Source organism: Dunckerocampus dactyliophorus, chromosome 10 (assembly GCF_027744805.1).
Source record: "Dunckerocampus dactyliophorus isolate RoL2022-P2 chromosome 10, RoL_Ddac_1.1, whole genome shotgun sequence".
NCBI classification, from domain to species: domain Eukaryota; kingdom Metazoa; phylum Chordata; class Actinopteri; order Syngnathiformes; family Syngnathidae; genus Dunckerocampus; species Dunckerocampus dactyliophorus.
In genome coordinates this window covers 24976623-25003574 of record NC_072828.1, presented here as the reverse complement: position 1 = coordinate 25003574, position 26952 = coordinate 24976623, and the positions used below count along the sequence as shown (strand labels likewise).

At 38.7% G+C, this 26952-nt stretch overlaps 2 protein-coding genes across 7 annotated transcripts in view; both read right to left on the bottom strand.

Moving 5' to 3' along the window:
* Nucleotides 1-220: 220 nt before the first annotated feature.
* r3hdm4 (R3H domain containing 4) lies at nucleotides 221-13139 on the bottom strand. Of its 3 annotated transcripts, XM_054788651.1 has the most exons (9): nucleotides 12922-13139; nucleotides 11248-11405; nucleotides 10814-10938; nucleotides 10552-10669; nucleotides 9083-9168; nucleotides 8593-8678; nucleotides 7019-7078; nucleotides 6823-6878; nucleotides 221-4582 (listed from the first exon to the last, which is right to left on the bottom strand). In XM_054788651.1, the coding sequence occupies exons 1-9, from the start codon at nucleotides 12960-12962 to the stop codon at nucleotides 4479-4481; spliced, it is 834 nt and encodes a 277-aa protein (XP_054644626.1). In that variant the 5' UTR covers nucleotides 12963-13139; the 3' UTR covers nucleotides 221-4478. The 3 variants fall into 3 exon arrangements, with proteins under 3 accessions (XP_054644626.1, XP_054644627.1, XP_054644628.1); XM_054788652.1 differs by lacking the exon at nucleotides 7019-7078 and having other exon boundaries at nucleotides 12922-13138; XM_054788653.1 differs by lacking the exons at nucleotides 221-4582; nucleotides 6823-6878 and having other exon boundaries at nucleotides 6886-7078.
* Nucleotides 13140-13349: 210 nt separating this feature from the next.
* LOC129188558 (phospholipid-transporting ATPase ABCA1-like) overlaps nucleotides 13350-26952 on the bottom strand; it is a 51744-nt gene continuing 38141 nt past the window's right edge. The window contains exons 41-51 of one of the 4 annotated variants that reach the window (XM_054789271.1): nucleotides 26286-26415; nucleotides 26062-26188; nucleotides 25885-25947; nucleotides 25361-25467; nucleotides 25124-25265; nucleotides 24140-24274; nucleotides 22605-22708; nucleotides 22365-22457; nucleotides 21829-22081; nucleotides 19306-19489; nucleotides 13350-19185 (exon numbers count right to left, since the gene is read on the bottom strand). In XM_054789271.1, the coding sequence (XP_054645246.1) occupies nucleotides 19154-19185; nucleotides 19306-19489; nucleotides 21829-22081; nucleotides 22365-22457; nucleotides 22605-22708; nucleotides 24140-24274; nucleotides 25124-25265; nucleotides 25361-25467; nucleotides 25885-25947; nucleotides 26062-26188; nucleotides 26286-26415 (1370 nt within the window). In that variant the 3' untranslated portion in view covers nucleotides 13350-19153. Of the gene's footprint in view, nucleotides 19490-21828; nucleotides 22082-22364; nucleotides 22458-22604; nucleotides 22709-24139; nucleotides 24275-25123; nucleotides 25266-25360; nucleotides 25468-25884; nucleotides 25948-26061; nucleotides 26189-26285; nucleotides 26416-26952 lie in introns of all 4 variants that reach the window. The other 3 variants (XM_054789270.1, XM_054789268.1, XM_054789269.1) reach the window with 3 other exon arrangements.

Sequence of the window (26952 nt, the reverse complement as noted above, 5' to 3'; positions counted from 1 at the left end):
AGTGTTTGCCCCCCTTCATCATTTCTTTTTTTGCATGTTTGTCATACTTAAATATATACTGTACAGTATATAAGCTTGATACGTTCAAACACAGATAGCAGATGCAGATAGTGTTGTGTTCCTTTGCACAACAGCAGCCCCATGTGGAGAGAGTCGACATTGCAGCCCTCCCATCATTTAAGTGTGGTTAAATCATCATTGCAAGAGGGCAAAGAAGAGCTTAGTTGAAGTAATGTTTATTAAACTGTCTTTTCAGACATGGCTTTAAGCATTCTCATGCACAAAATCAGAAGAGAAAAAATATATTGTTGCAATGACAGTTATAAATAAGCACCATAACACACACCACCACCATTATGTACACAATCTTGTGTGTAAAGCTATCAGACTTAAAGGTTTTTTTTAGCCCAAATGTTGGCACAAGATGAGTATTTACAGTATAAGTTTTTGAATATGATGGCAAGTAAAGTTCAGGGGAGCGGGGGCACAAGATCATATTCAAGAGTGAGTGCTGTACTGTACACAAAAAGTGACATTCAGAGTGACAAAATGATACAAGCCTGAGAAACTTGATTTCCACACAAACTTTGGTTGTCAAGTTTTGTTCTGCTGCCAAAGACAGTATAAAAGAACCTAGGCTTTTATTTTGTTAAAACAAAAATAACCTGGATATGTGCTTCTAAAGTCTGGTAAAGTAGAAATATATGTAGAGAAAAACATTGAAAGTTGTGTTCCTAAGGCAGAAGTGCTTTATCATGATTAACGCTAAGCAGGGTATGGCATCATAGCAACACGATAGGTTTCATTGCAAAACCTCGCTTCCTGTATGGATCAACAAGGGCCTTTAGAATTTACAGATGTAAACTGGTGGTTGGCGGAAAAACAAACAAAAACACTGAACTGTAAATGACACTGACACAGATAACATTTGACTATCACTTCCTGTCTTGCCAGCAATGATAGTGTGGCTGTGTCCCAAAATGCACACTTACTGTACGCTTAGCATTTTGAGTGCATATGTACAGTATGTTAAGTGTGCAGCGATAGACCCCGACCATCCTCAATCATTGCCAGTGGTTGCAATTAAAAAAGGAGAGAAGAAGAAGAAGCGGTAAGCGCACAATGACAGCAATGGATTTGGGATAGCACTGTTAAAATATGCACCTTCAGGAACTAAGTGCGCATATTGAAGTGTATGCAGAGGTGCGCAAATTGGAACACAGCCAGTGTCTTTGACTTCAGTCAGTGTAAATATACACAACTAGCACCTTAAATTAAATCATTCTCAAGTCTGCAAAAACGGCAATCAGTATGTAAAGGCAGACATTTAAATACAGCTTGTGTATAAGATCTGCGATTGTGTATTTATCGAACTAAATTATTTAAAAAACGGAAAAAATGCTCCTGCTAAACATATAGGACACATTTCCCCAGGTATCTATGAAGCTATAGAGCAGGGATGCCCAAAGTGGGGCCCGGGGGCCATTTGCGGCCCGCGGCTGTGATTTTATCGGCCCGCAGCACAGTCTAAAAATGTAATTTAACACTTAAAAAAAACCCAACAGCAGCAAAAATGGGAAAATCAATCAAAAGTCAAACTATTAAGAGAAGAGCTGTAATCTAGCAAGGAAAAAAAAGCCCATATTCACAAGAAGAAAGTAATAGTACGAGGAAAAATGTCATGTTAGTAGCATGACGTTGAAATATTAAAGAAAAAAAGGTTGGGTGTTTTTTGTAAAAAAAACTTTACAAAAAAAAGTTTTTTGTAAAGACAAAAACAATGAATAAAGTTGTAATTTTTTTAAAACTTAGGTTGGGGGAAAATTTATAACATAGGAATAAAGTCAAAATATTAGGAAAAGAAAATATGTTCAAGAAGAAAGTTGTAATGTTTGGAAATTTCTACAAGAAAATTAAAAGCAGAAATTTGACCAGAGTAAAGTCTAAATATTAAGAGAAAAAAAAAAGTTTTGTAATGAGAAAAAAGTTGCAATTTTATGAGAATAAACTTGTAAAATGAGGAAAATGATCATTCTAGTAACAATGTTGAAATAAAGAAAAATACATTATTGTTTTAAAAGATATAAAGTTATAATTACGAGAAGAAAATTTACAAGAGGAAAGCCGAAATGAAAAAAAAAAAACAGCAGAAATGGAAAAAACAGCTGTCATTTTACGGGAATAAAGTCAAAATCTTAAGAAAAAAAAGTCATAATCAAATGAAGAACAAAAGTCGCAATTTTCCAAGAATAAAATTGTATTATGATGGAAAAAAACATAATTTTTAGTAGCATTTCACCAATATTACAAAAGTGCAATGCTGTTTTTCTTGAGCTACATATAACTTCTTAGCATATCTCCGTGTGTTGGTTTACAAAATATCAGTGGCCCTTGCATCCTTTCACTTTTCACTAAGTGGCCCTTGCTGGAAAATGTTTGGACACCCCTGCTATAGAGCAAACTATATTGTTGCACGTCTTTTTTTTTCTTTTTTTTTTGAACAAGTCAAGCAAACCTTGTCACATACAATACTACTTTGCCTACAATGAGTGGTGTGGCTGCTTATTGCAATGACCAACGATCATGCATCTCGTCATTCAAGCTCGTGAAGCGGTTTCTCTGTCTTACACCCTCCGGTGTACTCAACAGTAAACATTTTAACATACCGTGTTATGTGTATCATGTACAGTTGACTGTCCTCATTTAGTTCCCCAATGAGAAACCTTCCTGTACAAGATGACTGTGGGGACGCCACCGTTGGCAAAACACATTCAAAACAGTTCTTCAGTAATGTTGAAACGGACGCACGGAAAAAACAAGCAGATTTTTGATAAGCTAAACCCTATAATGCAGTATGCCTCTCAGAAATATTAAGCACGTTTAAAAATATTTTTTCCACATTAAGAAGAAATGACAAGAATACAATATACGGCAGGGGTGTCCAAACTTCTTCCACCGAGGGCCACATACTGAAAAATGAAAGGATGCAAGGGCCACTTTGATAATATGCTCATAACTTAAATATAGAGTGTATTCCAAGAAAAACTGCATGCCAGCTTTCTGATATCAGTGAAAAAGCGTTAACGTCTGTCTGTGTGCTTTTTTTCCCCCACCCATTTTTCTGTTGTTTTTTTTTTATTTTTCCAAATATTTAAACTTTCTTTTCATAATATGAGTTTATTCTTATAACATTCAAATTTTTTCATATTTATTTTGTTTTGTTTGTTTCTCATAATTTTCACGACTCTTTCAACTCTATGCTACTAAAATAGCATTATTTTTCCTAATAATATTACAAGTTTATTCCTGTAAAATTGCGACTTTTTTCTTTTAAAATATTGACCTTCTTCTTGTAAATGTTGTTGTCGTAATTATGACTGTATTCCCATGATATTTTGACTTCATTCTCGTAACAATATAACTATTTCCGCAACCTAATTTTAAAAAATTACAACTTTAGTTTTGTTTCTCATAATATTACGACTTTTGAAAAGTAACATGTTTTTCTTTAATATTTCAACTCCATGCCATTTGTCCTCATAATATTACGCTATTCTCTTAAAATTACAACTTTTTCCTCTTTAGATTATAACTATTTTGACTTTGAAATTACTGATTTTTACATTTTCGTTGTTTATTTAAAAATGTAGTTTTCTTGTAAAATTTTGTGCCCCGGGCCACACTTGGGATACCCCCGATATACAGTATTGTACAGTGGAACCTTGGTTTGCATCATTAATCCGTTCCAGAAGGTCCACCTCCAACCGAAATGCACAGTCATTTTTCAGTATGTGGACAAAGTTTGGACACCCCTGGTATACACTGTACCATCCATCGGTAAATGAGAAGAAGGGAGCTCATTCATTAATACGTTCACAAAATACACGGTCGATGATATATCCCACTGGATAGCTTCTCCATTTTCCCATGCATTCAATTACGCAAGCAGATAAATTAGAGTGAAGAAGTTGGTAAAATACCGAAATTTGAAGATCGTGTTGCAAATAAATCTGTTCACAAAAGAGTAAAATCATGCGGTTGCAGCAAACATCACGGTGGGTCACATACAGTATATTAACATCATTAATAATTTATTTGTCTTTTTTAGTCACATGAAGTGCATTACAGCCTACTCACATTGAGTAGGGGGGCGGGGGAGTGTGTCACAATCACATGCGTGCGGAGACATGATAATGTCCATGTGACACAGTCAAAGTGTTGTGTGTAGTGTATGATATGAAACACTTTTGGATTCACTTACACGATTAGGTTTTATTAGTGGGTTTGTTCTGCATTGTGACCGATGCTGTGTGACACACAATGGACTAATTTAGTTTATAGGTGTATTCATAATTGAAAGCTGCTCAACAGGCTGACGGGCCAAACAGAACAGTTTTCTAACCGGAGTCAGCCTTGCAGACGCACATGTCGCAGGATGCGGTGTACTTTAAGGCCAGCAGGTGAGCGTGGCCCTGGTCTCAGCACCTTTGGTCCAAGTAGGCCGACAGCAGCGGTGTGGGAGGCAGAAAGTCCTCTTGTTTGTTCACCACTTCAGTCTGACGCGAACCATTCAAGTCGGAGCCTGGGGGTTCAACAAATAGAAGAAAGCCTGGGCAAATATGTTCTACGCTAACGTGACAGTTTCCATCTTGACAAACATTGCCTATGGAATATATGGTTTTATTTCGACACGCACGGAATGAGTCCTAACATTTTAGGAGTGCAGTTGTCCCTCACCACTTTGCAGCTAGAATTTCACAGCTTCACTCTGTCATGGTTTTTCAAAAATATATTTACTGTATATATCATGCTGTTTCGTAGTTGAATACAGCCTATCACTAGTCAAAATATGCATATTTAAGCTAATGTTACCTATTTTTTGCCTACATTAAGCATAAAAATGGCTAAATGAACTAAAATACAATTATAAGGCATTCAAAAGATGTAATGTTGGGTGAGACACACGATCACCAGACAGAACAACAGGCTTTTGTTTCAGGGTTGAATTATCTCACAACAGGCACAATAACCCCTAATAAAAATCCCTAATAACAACACGGGCTATTGTTGTGGCCGTAACCCACGGCAAAATGAAACTCAACTCTGAAACGCCAATGTTACTTCCTGTCTGCCACTCACTCTGCTCCTCTCGGGAACACATTTATAGCAACACACATGAGCATGAGCCTTATATTTATTTCTTAAATAGCTTATTGCCTGTGATTTTGTGTACTATATTGGGTAATACAAGTGTACAGGAAACTATAGAGGTGTTATTTCACGTCACGGGGGCTCTAAAAAGTATATATAATATTCTACATTGGTCACAAGGTGTCAGTGATGTTACTGTAATGCTTGGTGAGACACACAAGCACCAGGCTTGACTGGCAAAACAGCAGGCTTTTATTGCAGGTTTGAATTATGTCACAACAGGCCCAATAATCCCTAATAAAAATCTGAGCTACTGTTGCTGCTGCAACCCATATCAAGCTCAAACTCAACTCTGAATCCGACGTCACTTCCTGTCTGCCCACTAGCACTGCTCTCCTAGCACTGAAACATATTTATAGCAACAGCATCTTATTTATGTCTTAAGTGGCTTACTTTCTGTTATGTCGACTATATTAGTAGGGGTGCTCCGATAGATCGGCCACCGAGGGGCAGCAGGTAGCCCCCCACAACCACATGAGGCGCCTGCAAGCCTGCTTTTCATTCAGCCTCAGTTAATAATGTGAGAACACTAGAAAGAAATGCAGTGTGAAATACAAAATGCGGGTTGTGGATACCAGCATTTTGTTAATGTTCTGGTAAAACAAGATATAACATATTCGTTTTGTTTGGCTTGAAATAAGCTATGAAAATAAATGCTGCAAAAATGAGTAGGTCTTTGCCATTTTCATTTTCTAGAAGTAGCTCTCACTAGAAAAAACATTGGTGACCATTGATATAGCCAATAGTATATTTAAAAATGTGCACTTAATCTATGTGACCGATATCGGTATCGGCCGATTTCACTCACGGATGATCGGTATTGGTATCGGCAGCATAAAACCCTGATCGGAACATCTCTATATATTAGGTAATAAAGGTGTAAAGTAAAGGTGACAATATGGGTGTTAGCTCATGTCTAGAAAGCCCTAATAATGCTAAAAAAAAAAAAAAAAAAAACATATTTAGAAGGTGGCAAAAACATTGTCTATTCTTTAACTACAAAAATATTTAATTTATAAATAAGGAACCTTACATCGCAGAATTTCACTTATCCTGGTTGGGTCTGCAACCAATTAACTGCGATAAATGAGGGATTTCTGTATACTTTTTGGTCACGCTTGGTTTGGGTTTTCTCCGTTCGGTCATTATTTCCTGTTCGGTACTTATATTTTGTTGTTTCTGTTTCCTGTTTGGAATCGTATGCATGACCGTTACTCTTGTATGGGGGTGCTGGGAGCGCACCTGCTTGGGATTTGTAATTTAAGTTCTATTTAGTTCAGCTGGGGGCTTCCGCTAGTTAAGTTTATCGTCTTTGCTTCGTTTCTCTTTGGACTCTCGTACCCGTGTGTTCGATGCACCCTGGGAGAAGTTACCAGTTCCCAGGAATTATTGTCCTTTTGTGCATATTCCCGTTTCCACCTCCCACGGTGAGTTGTGTTTAGACTTAGCGGACCAACCAAGCTTTTCTGTTGCTTTAGCACTTTGCATTGTTTGTGTCGTGCCACTCCTTTTGTTCCTTTTAACGTTTACATCTTAGAATATCATTATTCTGTGTTGTGTGTGTTGTGACACATTTGGAAATAAGGAAATGCCAAAGTACGTCACACTCACTTGAAGAGACAAGGTCCATATACTGGCAGACGGCATGGAGCAGCAGCCTTTCAAAGCTGAAAAACGACAAAATGAATCATTTACACAAGCCAATAACTGCAGTTCAACCTACTGTTGCACATGTGTAAGATATGACACATGTTCTTGGAATGTTGTTGCTGTAGATGCATAGTTTATAGGCTGCACTCGGCCCCACCTCAAGTAATGACAGAAAGCAGTGACGTGTGACACCACTGATTTCGTTTCCGATCCGATACTGAGTAAAAACAGGACAAAAATCATATCAAATATGTGGAAATTGTATTTTAAACACTAACAAATAACATAAGTAAAACAATAAAACCATAAAAATAAATGAATAATTATTAAGAACTATTATACGAATGAAAACTTTATTCACAATTCACACATGGCTCCGTTTACGGTCGGTAATTGTTTCAACAGACAAACATTACCTCAAATGACCCAAGTATCAGCAGTATCATTATTTTGATTTGACATTCGATTTTAGAGCATGAAGAGCTGGTATCAGAAGTACACTAGGTCCCCAACTTGCGAACACTCGCAGATACGAACACAAGCCGACTGGTCTATATTTTATTTTATTTTGTTCAGTATTTATACTGCTACTGTACATGCTTGACCAGTAGAGGGCACTGTGACACTGCTAATGGGACCAACAGAGCAAGAGTTAGACGCTGGGGAGATAAAGCTAAAATGGAAAGCTAAATTATACAACCCGGACAGAGCGAGTGATTAAAGTTTATGAAGAGTTAATAGGCCTGCTTAATTCTACACCACCCACAGAACACTACCTCTTTTAGAAGAGTCTAACGACGACAACAATTCGTCCTTTTTTTCAATATCTCCTCCTCCAACTCCACCACAACGACGTATGCTCGGCCACTCCTCTTCAAAGGTAAATAACATTTATCATTACGTATTATTATATCACTTTTATTATTGTTTTTTTCATTAATTATCCTCTTTTAATATTACTACTGCATCCAAACTCATATTTACATACATACGCATATACTGTATATATGTATACACGTACATGTAGTACCTATATCATTGGTAATATTACCTTTTCCCCTACTTAAGAACAATTCGACATAAAAACGGTCGTCTGGAACCAATTGTGTTCGTTAGTTGGGGACCTACTGTATCAATATTTTATTTTTTTTATTATCCATCCGCACATCACAAAAAAAAGGTACGTTTTAATCACGAGCATAAACAGAGCATCCAGCCATCCTTTTTCTATGCCGCTTATCCTAGTTAGGTCGCGGGGGTATGCTGGAGCCTATCCCAGCTGACTTCGGACGAGAGGCGGGGTTCACCCTGGACTGGTCGCCAGCCAGCCGCAGGGCACAAATAGACAAACAATCATGACAAAGCAACGTTATTTAAAATGATTATTTACCACATTATGAAAACCTATTCTTTGTGTCTCTTCCGCACCTTTTCAGAAAAAAACAACACTTCAAAAGCACATGTGGAATGGTGATATGTTTCGATTAAGCAAATAAAGCACTTTTAAAAATATAATATATTATAATATACGATCCCCACATCAGCATCTTACATAAGACACGGGGCATTTGAAATGGACCCATCTTTTGCAATAAGCATAAACTGTACAGTATGTCTCTAATTATCTTTCACCAGTGGAAAGTAAAACCACTTAAGGACCTGAACAATGTATGCAACGTACAGTTGGACGTCAGATGTTAAAAACTAAAACTTTCAATATCAAGTGCACACCTGCTGGAGAGGTTGGTTGTGTAAACTGAGTGAGGCTGAGCCATGAAGAAGCTCAAAAGGTTTTCTTCTAGCACTTCCAGAGTTCCCTGTAAGGAGAATAGAAATGTGAAACAGGAGGAGAAACGCAGTCGGGAAGCTTTCCTTTGCACGACGAATTCTAAATAAGACCGCCAGGGGTGGTTTTAGCTATGGGCCACATGGACAATTGTCCCCAGCACTGCTCACATGAAGTCGATAAACCCAACCGAGTCCCAAACTTATTTGGTCAAGCTTGAGTCGCACAGAAAATGGTCTTTTCACTTCCCGGACACTTGGCTTTCACATTCACAAGTCGCATTTTTTTGGTAATGTGAACAACCGCGTAAATAGTAAAAATCCAAATCGGTCATCTTACCCTGCAGTGTTAACGTAGCCTTAGGGAGTTTAGGGTCCAACCTTGCACGCAAGCATACAGTATTACGTTTTCCAAAGAGCACGAGGAGCTGCTCACCACTGGGATTTGTTTTCGTCTCAAAGTTGTTCGCAGTCTCCGGTCGATTCTCTGGAAACATTCCTGAGCTGTGAAGGCAGGATTTACTGTGGAAAGACAATCAATGAATTAACATCCATTTAACTGATCGGCACAAACCACAGACCGCAAACTTTCCTATTCAGGCGTTTATTTGCCTGCCAAATACATTTGGACCGCCACAAAATAGATTTGGCGTGGCCTGTTTGCCTTGCTCATGTTAACACAATTGGGGATAAATATAAAATAAAAATCTGGAGTGTATTTGTGTTTTGTTAGTGAGCAAGGTGTTCCTTTCATGCCATGCTGACTCAAACTGTAAAAATAACTTTCTGGATAAACCTCTTCATCTGGATCCTCGCCAAAATCGAATGTCTTTCCTTGGTCTATATAGCGTCACTCTCCAAAGTTAGGTGGATGTATACATATTTTTATTTTTAGTGTGAAAAACCTGCTAATTGTGTCTGTACTTCTACTTACTATTCTACTAGTTAGCCGGAGACTCCCCACAGAAGACATGGCTGGGCGCCAAAGTTAATCTGTCTTGTTTCTGCATTTTACACGTTATAACGTAACAGTTTCCAGTTTTTCCAAAATGGCTGCTATGAAAAAGTAAAATCAAAACAATCAAATTAGTGCTGCCTAAGACTTTTGTAGTTCTCTGTATAATATTGTAACGGTACAGTAATTAATCAGTTCCAGACCCGACCGTGATAAGTGAATTTCCACGTAGTAGGATTCCTCATTTATAAATGAAATATTTTGATTTTAGAGCAGAGCACCTGTTTACGACTTTCTAAATATAAATATTTTTAACCTCATTAGGTCATATTTATTATTACAGCCCTCTCTCATGAAATAACACCCCACAGTCATTTTTCCACTCGCATTAGCCAATACAGTAGACATAATAACAGAAACTAAGCCATTTAAGACACACATAAGACTCATGCTTGTGGGTGTGGCAATAAATGTGTTCCCTAGGGCGTGGGTTACTGCAGCAACAGTAGCCCGTGTTTTTTATTATGGACTTTTATTAGGGATTATTGTGCCTGTTGTGAGACAATTCAAATCTGCCATAAAAGCCTGTTGTTCTGGAGACCAAGTCTGGCGTTTGTGTCTCACCGAACATTACTGACACCTAGTGACCAGTGTAGAACATTACACATCATTCACAGTGCTTTTGAATGCGTCTTCTGAATGACTTATATTTGTATTACAGTTCATTTAGCCATTTTTATGCTTGGAAATGCTTAATTTAGGCATAAAAATGTAAAAATTTGCTTAAATATGCATTTTTTTTTTTATAATAGGCCGGAGTCAACCACAAAACAGAATGATTTATTAATAAATATATTTTTGATAGAAAGCAGCAAAATTCAAACCGCAATGTTTAAGGACCTCTGGACACCTGTTGTAAAAGCTAGAACTTGAAAGCAGTCAAACATTACCATTCCTCTGGTCTTTAAGGAGATGACTAGCGTGTTTCTTTTTGGCCACTTCCCTCTCGAGCAGAGACAAAAGTCTCTCCTGCTCTTCTCCGGAGCAATTCATGAAGTTGCTCCATGGCTGAACAGGAGGAGGAGGAAGAGGAGGAATACCAGTGGGTTTACAAAGCCTCACATAGTTTACTGTTAGATACTCAGCTGCAATATTAAGCCGTCCAACAAAATTCAGTATATTGTCAGTGAAAAGACAACGCAGATGACGCACCTCAATGTAGTTGTCATTGGTCCAGGCTTCCGTGAAGATGGATGGGATTGCTGGACTACTGCAAACCTCCAGATCATCTTTGGAGCACTCGTCGTCCCTCTCAAGAAGATTGGCAAGATAGCGCGCTGGTTTTGGTCATGTTGAACATTCAGAGTGAAATGTTAGTGGTGCAGATCATTGTTTGCTAACAGCACACCAAGATAAGTCATTGGCCAAAAGAGAACATTTAATTTCCAGATAAAAGTGTGGATACAAGAAAAGCTGTTGCACACGCCAACAAAGATCTCAATAAGTTAAACATGGATTTTCATGACAAAATTCTGATGGGTGGGAAGGTGGTCAATTTGGTGCTGATCCAAAGTAGAAATGTTATCGCTTTCCTGCATGACTCGGCCAGCTTCTAGTGGGATCATATCAATGGTGAAAGATCTTACTGTTCTCCTGTCGGCGCAGGCTCTTCTTGCCTTTGGCTCGAGGAGTGAGGTCAGAGTTGCGGATGGCTTGGTTGATGTAGAATTGTTTCTTTTTGGTGGGACACACTCGCTTGGCTGGAGAGTTGGGCAGGGAGGTGCATTTACGCTCCTCAATCAGGCTGCCAAGCACAATAAAAACACCTTCAATACCAACTATCACTCAGCCTCCACTGAGAGAAGATAATACGTTGGGGGGACGTCCCTCTGATCGCCGGGAAGAAAATATTTTCCAGCATTATTTTGTGGAGTTCTCTGGAGTTTACTCGCTTCATTTAATTTGCCTTTGAAAAAAGATTTTCAGATGTTTTTCTTTGTTTTTCTCAAGCTGCTGCGCTTCCCCTGAAGCCTTCTTGAACTTCCTAGGGGAGACGCGCCTCACACTTTGAAAACCCTCTGATTTATATACAGTACTGGAATTCAAACCCTGCTGGCAAATGTATCTCCAGTGTTTCCCCATGCATTCATTTACTTGTGGCGGGACACCATAAAGACATTTGGACTGGCACAGATTAATTTGGTGCTACTTTATTTTTTTAGATTTTATGTTACCTGTGCAATTAGATAATAAAGTTGCCACCACACCCGCACAAGCCAAAGCCACAGGTAGATGGTAGTCCTGTGGGAAACCGTGACCGCAATTGAACATTTACGTTTACTTTGCGTTCCAGTCAAGGATTTATTCACATTTGTGTGCGTGACATTGGGAGGCATTGCACAAAACTTTTGGCGCAAAAACTAAACCAGAACATTCTCCCAATTTTTTTCATGTTTTGGAGGGTTTCTTATGTGCGATATTCTCTCACTAGAACCTGTAATGTTATGTGCATCAATTTAAATTTTATAATACAAGAGTACAGTAGCAATATCTGGTGTACACTGGTGATACTTTACGTAACACCACACAGTCAAAAGGCACTGCATCCCCTGGTTAAATAAGAACAAGTCACTTCCAATAGTGCCAGTAAAATGATTAAAAACTCGCTGGGTACACTTTGAAGCCTTGACGTAATATTGTAATGCTCAGTTTTAAACGGACAGTTGTTTATTCCTGTTGTAGTTTGCAATGATGAAGCACTGCACTGCACACTGACAGCTGTTTGTAGTTTTGGTGACCTTGCTTGCAAACATGTGAGTTTATTCAAATCAATAACGTAAAATAACGAGCAAAACTGAGAGACTGTAGGCAAAGTTAATCTACAGCCGTTGTCTTGGATCTTTTCAAATTGTGCGCGTGTACCTAATGAAGTGTCCAGTGAGAGTAGGTCAGGTAATGCAGTGCTTAGCTGATGCAATGTTCACCCTTTGGCCTAGATCTTGACTACAAGGCAGGAAAATGATTAAGTCGGGGTGTAAAAATAAAGTTACAAAAGAATAAAACGATAACATTTCATATTTTGTGTGTTACGCATAAAGATGACAGTGACAATGTTTTCCCCCAAACAAAAACAATGAAAGTCTGCTGCTGTACATCGAACAAGAACAAGTCAAGCGTAACAAAATAAAGGCAATATAATTTATTTTCATTTATATTGCTATCAGGCTAATTCAACGTCAGTGCAGCTAAAGACAGAAAAGCTTGTCCCATTTAAAGGTACATTAGCAGACCAGCTAATAACACTCGTAATTTTCACTCACATATAATCCTGCTCTTCATTGTCTTTTGTCAAAACGACCATCTTATTGAAAGATCAAGTCGGGGTTGGAGGTTAGTATCAACCTGTGAAATAAATATGACAGCACTTTGTGGGCAAAAAAAGGTTTAAGAGTGGCTATAGTGTAGCTGATGATTAGCTATGGCTAATCGCTGCTAGCTCGGACGGAAGCCCGACGAACAAAAATAACTTCTATGGCCCGTACATGGGCCCGCCCCCTACAGGGACACGAAGGCGGTTAAGAGCGCTCAGTCTGCCTCTGCCACCAAGACATCACCTCACCAGGGCATGACAGCCCGTGACAGTAACAAAAACATTTTCGATGCATTCATGTTTTTTTATTTATTAAACATTTTTACACAGGTTTTCCCCCTGCTTTTTCCACGTTTCTTCAAGTCATATGTATACTGTATTATCGCCACTCAACCACACGTGTAACAGCTTTCCTATTCAATGGGGAGGAGTGGCGTTTGTGTGCATGCTATAAATTTTGCTAGTAGTCCGATACCAATATTTCCCTTATTTGCACTTACGGAAATTGCCCCTTATTTTAAAATGCAATTATTGACAGACAATAGGAAGAAGTCTTCTGAGTTTAAATGAGAACATTAGTTTTTATTAAATAACCAACAATGGAAATTGATTGACTGCAATAGTTGAAAAAACATGAAAAAAAGGTCATTACAAAAGTTGGAACACAGCACCGGTGCTTAATTTCAAGTTTTCAAGCTTCAGATTGTTATAACAGAAGCAACATACTTTGTGTAATGACTGAAAAAGAGGATATGTAACTGTCAAAACAAAAAAACCCTGTACCACAGTAAGTCATAAAAGGATGAATAAATACAAGTACAATAAAAGTAAAGCAGTAAACAGTTTTGATTTTGATGCATCATCCTCTGCAGTGATACTCTCCCAAATGGCCGATCAGACATTCATGTCGGACAGGAGTGTCCAAACCTTTTCCACCGAGGGCCACATACTGAAAAATGAAAGCATGCAAGTAGATATGCAAAGAAGTTATGTTTCAAGAAAAAACTGCATCTCAGCTTTGTGATGTAGATGAAAAAAAACTTATTAGGACAAACTTTGGTCTTTGGGCTCCCCCCATTTTCCAAATATTTCAACTCAATATTTCAAATAGTCTTTGTACATTTTCTTCTTGTAATATTGTGACTTTATTCCTATTATTTATAACTTTTTCCCCAACCTAATTTTCCAAAAATGACAACTTTTTTCTTGCTTGTTTGTCATATTACAGCTTTTTAAATATAACACATTGTCTTTAATATTTCAACTCTTTGCTACTAAAATGACAAAATTTTTCCTCATAATATTCCGAGTATATTCTCATAAAATTACAATTTCTTTCTCGTTAGAATACAAATTGTTTCTCTCGGTAGTTTATTCATGTGAAATTAGTATCATTTCGACTTTTTTTTCAGCTATTTCAACTTTCTTCTTGTAAATTTTCTTTATATTTATATTTAAATATTTTTGACTTTAGAGTGTTCCCTCGTTTATCGCGGGGGATAGGTTCCCAAAATAGCCCGCAATAAGTGAAATCCTCGAAGTAGCCAATATTATTTTTTTTTTTTACAATTATTGTAAAAACCCCTCACCATACACTATATACACTTTTCTCAGACAGGCAATAACATTTCTCTCTTGTTTGAATTTGAATGATCAACATTAATGATCAACACAAGAAATTATTAAGTCACTCACTCATATTTCACTCATGTGGCCGTGCCTTTCTGTCCTGGCACCGTTCTGCTCTACTGTAGCGTTTTTGTATCCTTGTTAAAACATATTGCTGCAGACGCAGCCAAGATTCATTGACAAGCCAACATGCAAGTTGCGATGACACAGGCCTGTAACAGCGTTCACACACTGTAACAAAAAAGAAAAACTGCGATAGAACGAGGGAACATTCCCATAGCATTGTAACTTTTTCCGCACCCTAGTTTTCCAAAAAGTACAACTTTATTCCTTGTTTCTCCAAAAAAAATCAAATTTAAAACACTTATATGAGAGAACAAGGCTGAAAACCCACAGCATTTCTGTATGGGGAGTTCAACTATGGAATGGATTGAGTAAGGAAGTCAAACAATGTACCGAGATGAGCAAACACAAAAACCAACACAAGCAGGAGATGTTTTCTAAATACAAAGCAGAAGAGTCTTGATCATTACACTGATTGTTCTGTCATGCTTGTTTGTTATTATTATTTATTATTACACTGATTATTATATGGAATAATATTACATGGAATGCAGGAAGTGAATAATATGTACTGTACAAGATGTGGAATGGAAGAGGGGGAAGGATGATTCTTCCTACTCCTTTTGGACATGTGGAACTGTGAAAGGATGATTCATGAGATGTATTCCATTGTAACCTTCATGCATGTTCAAATAAAACTAAATTAATGTTGTCCCTTAATATTTCAACTTTATGCTACTAAAATAACATCATTTGTCCTTGTAATATTACCTTATTCTTGTAAAATCATAACATTTCTCATTAAATTACAACTTGTTTCCTATTATTTAGAATCTATTCTTGCACAATTACAGATTTTTGTAATTTTTGCTTTTTTTTTCCTTGTTAAATTATATTTTTAGAAGATGCTGAGAGCCAAAAAAAAAAAAAAAAAAAACAGGCACGGCCGGTAAATGGCCCCCGGGCAGCACTTTGGACACTCCTGATATAGGACATATACAGTACAAGCGTTCTCTTCATTAGTATGTTTTCAGCATCTAGTGACCAGCCGACTGACTACATGTAGACGAGCCAAACAATCATGCTTCAAGTGCAACTATGTAACAGCTTAAAAAACATTCAGGGGTAAATGTTTTCATTCCGGAAACACACATTTGTACAACAAGTTCTTGTTATTTTTTTTTCCTCCCATCAAGTCTGCAATCTCCAGCGTGACATCACAGTGTAGTTACCTATTTTTGGTTGGAAGAGAATATTTAGACACAAATTAAAAAAATGTCTTACAATAAATAGAATAATAAATATGTAACAGTATTATTATAATTTTTCAGACAAGATATTGCAGCAGAGCTCCATGCACATCAATAGTAGTGGGATTGAACAAATTGTCAGAAAAAACAAACTCGTAATCTGAAAATTAAATAAGAAAACACAAATATCAAGTGATGCTGTCCCACATAAATATTTTAGAAGTTCAAGTCAAAGAAAAACACAGACAGTGGAACCTGTTTAAGTCGACGCCCCACGGACTGGCTGACATAAGCGGTTGTCGACATAATCGAAAACAAAACTAGCCATTGCTTGCGCTTTTACTTTTGACTGACTTTCTCCAGAGGCATAAGGAGAATGGCGACAATATACTATTTTTGAACTTACGGCCATTTGTTCACATGAGTTTCCTACATTCCTGTTTTCATGCAATATTTTATACTTGCCTTACTGTACTACTGCGGTAATTTCTTTGTATGTCTTGACGACAATGACAAAGCTGTTGTACATACGCCAATCTTTAAACGGGTGCATTTTGCTAGTTGCTGGTAGAATCCAGGTTGAAGCTTACTTTTCGCTGAACAGGAAGTCACTGTGAGCATGTTTCAATACCGTGTGACGAGACAGACCGATGTTTCGAAGAAATGACCCCTTTTAAGTGTCACATTTTATGCGGTCGACCGTGCTCGCCGACGTAGGCGTAAGCGGGCGCTTTATAGTAATAAGAAGAACACGGTGGACCAAGACTTAATGAGTTGGTCGACAGACAGTTTGTTGGCTTAAAACGGGTTCCACTGTTTGATGAAAAGAAAATACTGGAACCTCATTTGTCCCACGATATAATATCAGAGGTATAATTTTGAGTGTTTACAGCCTTTTCCTTTTTAAAGTGCAAAAAAAAAGGTTGACATTGTAAGAGGTCTAATGACCAGCCCCTGAGGAATGCCGTTCACACACGACTTAGGAAGCATCAAATCTGAGTTTGGAGTGAAAAGAGCAAGCAACAGAAGAGTGCAAAGCTAAAGCTGTGATAAGGTTTGAACAAGGCACTGAAGTCATTACTGGAAGCACCGCGTCTCAGTTCTACAGAGGATGACATGCCACTGCGGAATCAGTATATACAGTCATGGCGAAAAGTTTTGAGAATGACAAATTTTCATAAGGTCTGCTGCTTCAGTTTTCATGATGGCAATTTGCTTATACTCCAGAATGTTATGAAGAGTGATAAGATCAATCGCAATTAATTGCAAAGTCCCTCTTTGTTATGAAAATGAACTTAATCCCCCCTCAAAAAACATTGAACTGCATCTCAGCCCTACCACAAAAGGACCCGATGACATCATGTTAGGGATTCTCTGGTTAACATACAGTAGGTGAGAGTGTTAACAGGGACAAAGGCTCGGTCATTCTGACTGAGTGAGAATAACGCATCCATCTTCTTCCGCTTATCCGAGATCGGGTTGCGGGGGCAGCAGCCTAAGCAGGGAAGCCCAGACTTCCCCCTCCCGGCGGATCCTGAGGCGATCCCAGGGCAGTTGCGGGACAGTGTCTCCAACGTGTCCTGGGTCTTCCCCAAGGCCTCCTACTGGTCGGACGTGCCCTGAACACCTCACTAGAGAGGCGACCAGGGGGCATCCTAACCAGACGCCCGAGAAAACTAATTTCAGCCACTTGTACCTGCGACCTTGTCCTTTTGGTCAGTACCCAAAACTCATGACTATAGGTTAAAGTAGGAACATAGATCGATCAGTAAATTGAGAGCTTTGCCTTTCGGCTCAGCTCGCTCTTCGCCACAACGGGCCGATGCAGAGTCCGCAGACATCGCACCAATGCGCCTGTCGATCTCGCGTTAGTGAGAATAACAGAAAATCGTCCTTTTTCCGCTTTTAACCATGGTTTCCTGAAAGGAAACACATGCAGTCGTCATTACTTTGCACAAAAAGGCAATGATTTTGCTGCGACCAGTCAACCAGTCAATAGTTGGTTGATTGTGCCTCAACCAACCATTTATCAGATCATTAAGAACTTCAAGGAAAGAGGCTCAACTTTTGTGAAAAAAGCTTCAGGACGCCGAAGAAAGTCCAGAAAGCAAAGTCTGAAAGTTGATTTAGCAGTGGGATCAGGACACCACCAGTGCAGCACTTGCTCAAGAAAGGTAGCAGGCAGGTGGGAGAGCATCTGCTCGCACAGTGAGGCAAAGGCTTTTGGAAGATGGCCTGGTGTCAAGAAAGGCGCATAGAAGCCACTTCTCTTTAGGAAAGCAGGGACAGACTGGTATTCTGTAAAATATACAGTGATTGGACTCCTGAAGGCCGCACGGTGGTCTAGTGGCTACACAGTCACAGTCTGGAAATCGAGAAGACCTGGGTTCGATTCTCCCTTGGGCATCTCTGTGTGGAGTTTGCATGTTCTCCCCATGTGCGCGTGGGTTTTCTCCAGGTACTCCGGTTTCCTCCCACATTCCAAAAACATGCATGTTTGGTTAATTGGCGACTCTAAATTGTCCATAGGTATGAATGTGAGTGTGAATGGTTGTTTATCTACATGTGCCCTGCCATTGGCCGAAGTCAGCTGGGATAGGCTCCAGCATGCCCCTGTGACCCTAATGAGGAGAAGTGGCATAGAAAATGGATGGATGGACTCCTGAAGACTGGGGTAAAACCGTTTCCTCTTATGAATCCCTTTTCTGTTTGTTCTAGAAAAAAGCTTGTCCAGAGAAGAAAAAGTGAGCACTACTACTAGCCCTGTGTCATGCCAACAGTAAAGCATACAGAAATCATTCATGTGTGGGGTTGCTTCTCAGCCAATCACAAATTTTCCTAACAACGCAGCCATGGATAAAGAATGGTACCAAAACGGCCTCGGAAAGCCACTTCTCCCAGCCATCCAAGAACAGTTTGGTGACGGATAATGCCTTTGCCAAAGGCAAAAGTGATAGCGAAGTGGCTTGGGGAACAACACAGTAACATCTGACAAAAAGAGCTTAAAACATCAAAGCAACAAACTTTGTGAAAACCAACGCTTGTTCAAAACTTTTGGCCACAACTGTCTGTGCTGTAAGATAGATCCATGTTTGTAGTAAATCCAGGAGCTGTAAGATAGGTCCATGCTTGTCGTAAATCCAGGAGCTTTCCGGGCTCTAATATCTTAACTTCCAGGTTGGCTCCACATTCCAACTGAACACAGACATAAACAGAGCTCGTAGCTGAATTCTGACTTTGTCACAGCGAGGTGTCCTCTGTGCTGGTGCCAACTATAAAGAGAGCAAAAGGATCTTTACGGCTGTGATTTGACAGACTCACCGCTCCCTGAGTGCCACCATCCTCATCGTTACTACCACTCAAGCGTCGGCGGCTTTTACCTCTTTTTCTACCTTTCTTTTCTGCCTGATCTTTGAATGGCCTTTGCTTCAGCGGGAATGATGGCGGGGAATGGGTGGTAGGAGGGTTAATCTGAGGTTGCGGGGAGCCCGGGTTGGTATGTACTTCCCCATTACTGATGATCACGTCTATGAGCTGGTAGTCATCAGTCTGCTCCTTTGCAAAGTTGACAAAGACCTAAACAATGGATAATATGTTTGTATGGTTAATTAACATTTCAGGCATCAACATTTTGCTGTCACATTTTGAGAAACAAACAAACCCTTGTGGAGTTGCAACAATTAATCAATAAATCGATGATTAGTACTGTAGATTATCCAATTAATCAACACTTATTGTGGTATTTGATTAATCGTGTATTTATTAAAAAATGTAAATATTGTGATTTCAGTCTCTCAAAAGCAAATTTTTTTTAAATTTCCTTGGTCATCTATGAAAGCAAACCTATTATTTTTGTGTTTTAGGCAAAACACGATCTTTATGCTCATTAGTTTTGACTTTGGAAAAACAGTGATAGACATGTTTGCCTCTTTGCCGGCCAAACCACTAACTGTTTGTGTTTGGTTCATATTGATTTGGTCTGTCTGGGGCGGCTGTGTTGAAACCTTTTCCACTGAGGGCCACATACTGAAAAATACTTTTTCCCCAACCTAATTTTCAAAAAATGACAACTTTATATTATTTTGTTCATAAATTTCCCACTTTTTTTCTAATTAAGAATACAACATTTTTCTCTTAATATTTGGACTTTATTCTCATAAAATTACAGCTGTTTTTTCCATTTCTGCGGGGTTTTCTTTCCAACTATTTCAACTTTGTTCTTGTAAATTTTCTGCTCGTAATTATGACTGTATTCCCATAATCTTCCAGCTTTATTCCTGTAATATTTTCTGCAACCTAATTTTCCATAAATGACAACTATATTTGTTTTGGTTTCTTTTTTCTTTAATATTTAAAATGTATGCGACTAAAATGACGTTATTTTTCCTTATATTACGTCATTCTCGTCTTTTTTTAAATCATTTTTGAAGGACTTTTTTCTCTTGATATTTTGACTTGATTCTTGCAAAATTACTGCTGATTTTTTTCATTTTTGCTCGGGTTTTTTTTTTTTTTTTTTAGTTTTCTTGTTAAATTCCATATTTTTTAATGCGCTGCCAGCCAATTAAAAAAACAAAACAACTGATTACTCGATTAATCATAACAACAAGCTTCAGATTACTTGACTAAGAAAGTAATCGTTAGTTGCAGCCCTAAACATGAATACGATATGTTGCTGCATCAGCATCAGCTCACACCACACAGAAAAATGGAGATTTATAGAATTTTTATTGATTAATATTTAAATATTTTATAAGCCAATACATCTCATTTTTTCATATATGTTAGTATATGATGGATTGTTTTTGAATTTTTTTTTAAATCCAGGCTAAAAAAAAAAAAAAATCCTGATAGTCAATTAAAGGTGATTATAATTGTAGATGACGGCCTCTGTGGTTGTTTTTGAAGTTGTTTCATTTGTGATTTTCCTCATTCTGCTGATTGTACTGTGGTGACATGGCTCAGGAGTTCGGGTGGTTGTTTCCCAACTCCATGGCTGCTGGTTCCGTACTCATGTCGTCATGTTGAAACTTTTCAAATGCCACAGTTTTTTTTTGTCCGCTAAATATACTCACACATTCCTGAAATGCTTCAAACCATTCCAACATCGAAATGTTAAGCTCATTCAGGACAACACTTTTCTAAAAATTCCCACATTTTCTGACATTTTTCCCATTGAAATTGAATCGTCAATTTCAATGTCGCCCCCTATTGGTGGAAATTAATTTTACATTTAACATCGCATTTAACGCTGCTTATTCTGTGCACAGTGGCATGGCTAAGGTCGCAGAATGCCTGTCTCCCAACCTAATGGTTGCTGTCCTGAAGCTGTGAATAGATTTCATCACATTTCTTGGACAATTCAAGATTCATTCTACATTTCAATTCTGCTTTAGCATTCACGGGCAATTTGTACTTAAATTGCTTCATCTAGTTTAAATTATTCTTCAATATCCAAATCGAGGTCAGTACTTTTTTTTGGCTTTCACATAACAAACAGCATTTTTCTCGTATCTTTTAATTTATGTCTTTTCAGTGTGGCCCTAATGCATCTTAAAAAAACAAACAAAAAAAAAACAGCTAAGGGCTGCAAATGGACGCCGCGCTGGACTTTGGACACCAGTGGCTCATACAAGGCTGATGAGTTGATACATAGATAGCTATGGAACATCTACATAACTACAACTACATACACTGATGAAATCAAATATAACAATTCAAACTTTTGATTGGAAATGTCACACAGGTATTGATTTACCAATATGTGTATTATTGTCCATGTTTGCAGTGGCTCCCATTGGACTCCTCTCACACTACTACCCCAAGACTCGTTACCTCTAATTTCACACCATCAAAGCATTACCACAGCATTTTGAATTTCCAAAGTTTCATTGCAGTTTGTGTCATGTCCTCACCTGGTCCAGGGTGGTTTGTGAAACAGAGAAGTCACTGATACCCAGCTCCTCGTAGTTGTTGGCCAGCACGTCAAACAGTCGAGCCAGGCAGCAGGCGTGCGAGGGCAGCTGGTACTGCAGCACGTTCTGGTGCTGCTCCTTCAGCTCGATGGCGGGAAAGGTGTGAGTGATGTAATTGTTGATGGGGCATGAGTCTGGATCTGATTTACTGGTGTCTGTCAGATGAAGAATGATGGTGTAGCCGTCGCCAAACCTGTTTTGTTGAGAATGTGAGGTTACTTGCTGGCTTTTCTGCAGCAGCAAATGTTAAACATGTATCTCAAACTCCACCATTCTCTGTGTTTGTTGGTTGTTTATTGAACGTTTTTGCCTTTATATTAAATTCCCTAAATGAACAATTTCCTGCAAGCATGCGGCATTTGACTACCATAATGCTTGTGATGTAATGTGCAACCCAGGAATACAAACTACCTGTATTCACTTTAAATATGTTTAGTCTCAGTCTAATTCATTGAATTAATGTCACACTTAGTTACCTGTTCTTCAAGTGCTGCACTGAGCCAAGACACCGGAAACTGCCATTGACCATGATGGCCATTCTGGTGCAGAGAGCCTCACACTCCTCCATACTGACCATACAAGTACAAGATAAACACAATTACATATCTATTATACTTTGACTTTATCATGTGGCTTAAATATGTCAAATAAAATCGCTGCTTGATCAGCGATGGTGTTGTGATGTGTTTGAAAGGTATGCAAACAGCCCCCTCTACCTGTGGGAGGTCAGAACTACAGCCCTTCCCTCTTTGGTGACGCTGAGGATGCAGTTCCACAGGAACCTTTTAGCTTTTGGGTCCATGCCAGTGGTGGGCTCATCCTGACAAGAATGACAAACATATAATGTTTTGAGAACGCAAGAGACGATGATATGGGCAATTTTACTTTTGATTTCTTTAGGTTCTCAAACTGGGGTAAGGCCATTGTCATTGGGGGTTTCTACGTTAATAAAAATGAAAAACAATTAGCGCCTAACGCTTACAATTACGAGCGCACCTGAACGCCTCATAGCACAGAGCGCAAAGAAGGAGGCGCCACAGCATGAAGTTTTTCATTGCTCTGTGTGAGTTTTATGAACAAGTAAGTAAGTTTGATGATTATGTTGTGTATTAAGAGTGTTTCATCTTGAAAGCTGAACTAAATTGGTGTTCCAATCTCTGCACTGTGAAAAGCTGTCAATGTACTAAGTGTGTCAGGATGCGAGAGTGGAGATCCCCCTCAAAATGAGGCTTTATCGCTGCTTGTATGTATTTTTGTACACTGGATACTGCTTTATCATGTTTGTTCAACTTTCCCTTTCAATTTGATATCAAATTAATGTGCAGATTTAAATCACAGCGATTGCAAGTGGACGAAAGTGAAGCTCAAGTTCAACCCAACATCCGGCTGAAATAAAAGATATGTAGGGCGAATACTTAGATACTTTATTTATCTCCAAGAGAAATTCACATCTTATCTATTTATCAGTGCTCATGTAAAACTTATCAAAATTTGACCATGCCCAATACACATTTTGGAACCAGAATTACTTACTGTAAAATTAATTACTCAATTAATCATGTTTAATATTTCAATTTAATGAAATGTATAAACGGTTAGTGTTTTTTCAGTGACGAGCAGTAGGGGGTACGAAGGGGTATGCTACTAAAAAGTTTGGGAACAACTAGCTCCAAATTATTCATATGCTAGTACCGTAATTTTAATAATTGCCACAGTAATTGGTCATTTTGATTACCAGTGTATTTATGCTTCGCTTCATTATTTTTTCTCCTATTTATCCCATTATTACATTATCTCATTCATTTTCAGTGTATTCAACTACGTACAAGAGAGTGTATTTGGAATACAGGAAGTGAACAAATGTATTGCAATTGATGTAAAACGGATGGGGGGTGGATTAAATAAGCTTTGCTTCTTCCTACTCTCTTTGGACATGTGGAACTGTGAATTGTGATATGTGATGTATTCCAATGTAACTCATATGCATGTTCAAATAAATTAAACCATTACTTTCATATTTTTTTGTCCAAAATTGGCATACTCTTTCTACACAATAGGCATGTGCAATGTTCTAAATCTATAGTTGAATTATAATACTGTATATTATGCTAGAATTTGCCAAGATCCTTTAGCAAGGTGCAAAAGCTTGCATTTCCTCAAAATTGTTAAGGATTTGAATAATCTTCAAAATATATTTTATTAAATCGGTGTTATTCAAAGCCTGCTGTTGGTCATCAAGTTCAATCTTCACCAGAAACAAGACAGGTGGAGCTCCGATCAAGGAGATGGCAGTGGAAAGCTTTCTCTTGTTGCCTCCACTGTAGCGCCAAGCCTCTTGGTCAGCATACTGGCTCAGTCCCAGCTTCTTCACACCCCACTGAGCCACCTGAAGCACAACAGACAATGTCCAATGCTGCTGAGTGACAATCCCTGTTCCAAGCGATAACTCAAGGTGCTCAAAAGGCTATTTTCACATCCAGTTTATCACTTGTCACTTCACGCTTCTAATATTGTGGCTTCACTCTATCACGGTTTTTCAAAAATATATTAATTACCAAATCATGCTGTTTCGTGGTTGAATACGACCTATTTGTTATCAGTCAAAAATATGTAAGTTGAAGCAAATTTGACTTATTTTTTGCTTAAATTAAGCATTTTCAAGCATTAAAATGACTCAATGAACTACAATACAAACATAACGTATTCAGAATACACATTCAAAGATGTTGTGAATGATGTGTAGTATTCTACACTGGTCACAAGGTGTCAGTAATGTCACTGTAATGTTTGCTGAGACACACAAGCATCAGACTTATCGCCGAAACAACAAGCTTATATTGCAGGTTTGAATGATCTATGTTGCGACCATAACCCACGCCAAGTTAAAACTCCCTGATGTCACTTCCTGTTCGTCTGCCACTCTGATGTCCTTGCACTGAAAACACATTTATAGCAACACACATGAGCATCTGAGTGGCGTTACGTCTACTATATTGGGTAATACGAATGTAAAGGTGACCATAGGGGTGTTATTTCATGTCTAGAGGGCTCCAATAATGTTAAAAAAATTATTTAGAAAGTTGTAAACCATTTTTTTATTCTCAAAACATTTCATTTATAAATAAGGAATCCTATTTCGTAGAAATTCACAGTCAAGTCTGGAACCAATTAATAGAGACAGGGGATTACCGTATTAGGTTGTTGTTTTTTTACCTGTGACCTGTGTTTATGGTACCTTTGTGACTGACTCCTCGGTCACCCCCCGCAGACGGGCGTACAGCTCCAAATGTTCCCTGCCAGTCAGCAGGTCGCAGATAGCGTCAAACTGCGGGCAGTAGCCCATCATCTGGTGAACCCGCTCCATCTCTGTCAGGACACTAAAAAACGCAGGAAATGTATATTTGATGGGGTTGATGACGTCAGTGCCTTCGAGACAATGATTGCCACCTGTCAAAAAGGACAAAATGTGTACCTGTAGTGGTTGAGGAGAGCCTCTCCAGAGGTGATGGGTGTGTCTCCTGTCAGCATGCGAAATGTTGTCGTCTTTCCTGCTCCATTGACACCAAGCAGACCAAAACACTGCAGGACAAATAAATAAGACTGATAACATGAAATAAAGACAGTATATTTCACACAACATAAAGTGTGTGTATATCCCACATGAAAAAGATCATGTAGCTGTAGATGATTATCTTTTTGAGTACTAGTTAATGTATTTTATGCATGGTGATAACAGCGCTTTCACTGTGGCATAAACACTCCCTGGACTCAACATTAAGTACACTTGCAATCGAATACGAGCACTGCAACTACTGGGTCGAAAATTCTTCCTTTGCAAAGATAATAATGCTCAATGTGTTGTTAATTGTGAATCCAAACTGAGCTTTGATAGGGCATAATTGAATGTATTGGATCTCATTAGATTGTGGACGTGGTCACAATGTTGTGGCTGGTTGTTTAATGTTGCTTTGGATTAATCAGCAGTACATCCCTCACCTCGCCACGAGGAATCCCCAGACAGAGACGATTCACTGCCGGCTTCCTGCCAGCTTTATACACCTGAAAGGAGTATCAGTATCAACAGGATTTAATGTACTTTCAACCTGAAGTGGCCGGTACTTTAAGTGTTTGCTGTTCTTCATTCAAAGATGCTTAACAAGGTAAATTATGTACTTTGCTCAGGTCCATCATGGTCAGAATGTCAGTGTTCACTTCGCCACGTTTGACCCGCTCTCTCTCCTTGGCCACGTCCTCATCTTCTGGGCCGAGAGGAGGGATCTCAGACACAACCCACCATGGTCTAGACACCCAAAACCAAACTCTTAATTCTTTGACGACATCCTTACAATTTTTGATGCAAATGAATGTACAGAGCTGGGGTGGTGTTATGGATGTACCTGCAGCGCATGAAGAACTTGTACTGCAACAGTATGGTGAAAATAAAGAAGACAACACCTTCTACTGCCATAGCGAAGAGGTTCTTCCCGACAAAGTCCCACTGGAAAGGGTCCAGGGTCTGCGTGGTGCCTGAAGGAGTGATAGCCACACAAGACATTCAAGGACCATATCAAATATCATGTATTATGCCTGCATCTGTGCTATACAAATACACCCTTTCCATCAATTCAGCCTTGGTGGAGGGGGAAACTAATGTATTCATTAATTACATAAACATTGTTAGCGTAATGCATGTGCATCATGGCAAGCCACACGTGAGTCGCGTCCTCAAAGAGTCGCACAGGTTGGCGCTTTTAAGAACTTTATCCTGACCTGAACCAGTGCAATTGCAGCGCCATATTTGTATCTACTTCCTCATTCTCAAGGTGCATTCAATGATCACAACATCATCTTTATTATGCGTGAGTGTGTGGTCTAAATAAACAGCAAGACCGCGAAGAAGAATAAGTGGATATTCTTATCAGTATATGCTGGAAATTCCCAGAAACATTTGAGCTATTAATGTATACAAACATATGTAATCCTGTCTTGTCATTTATTTTTAATAAAATGCAGCAAAAATGCGCATATTTCGAATTCCATAGCGGCAAAGGTTGATGATACATT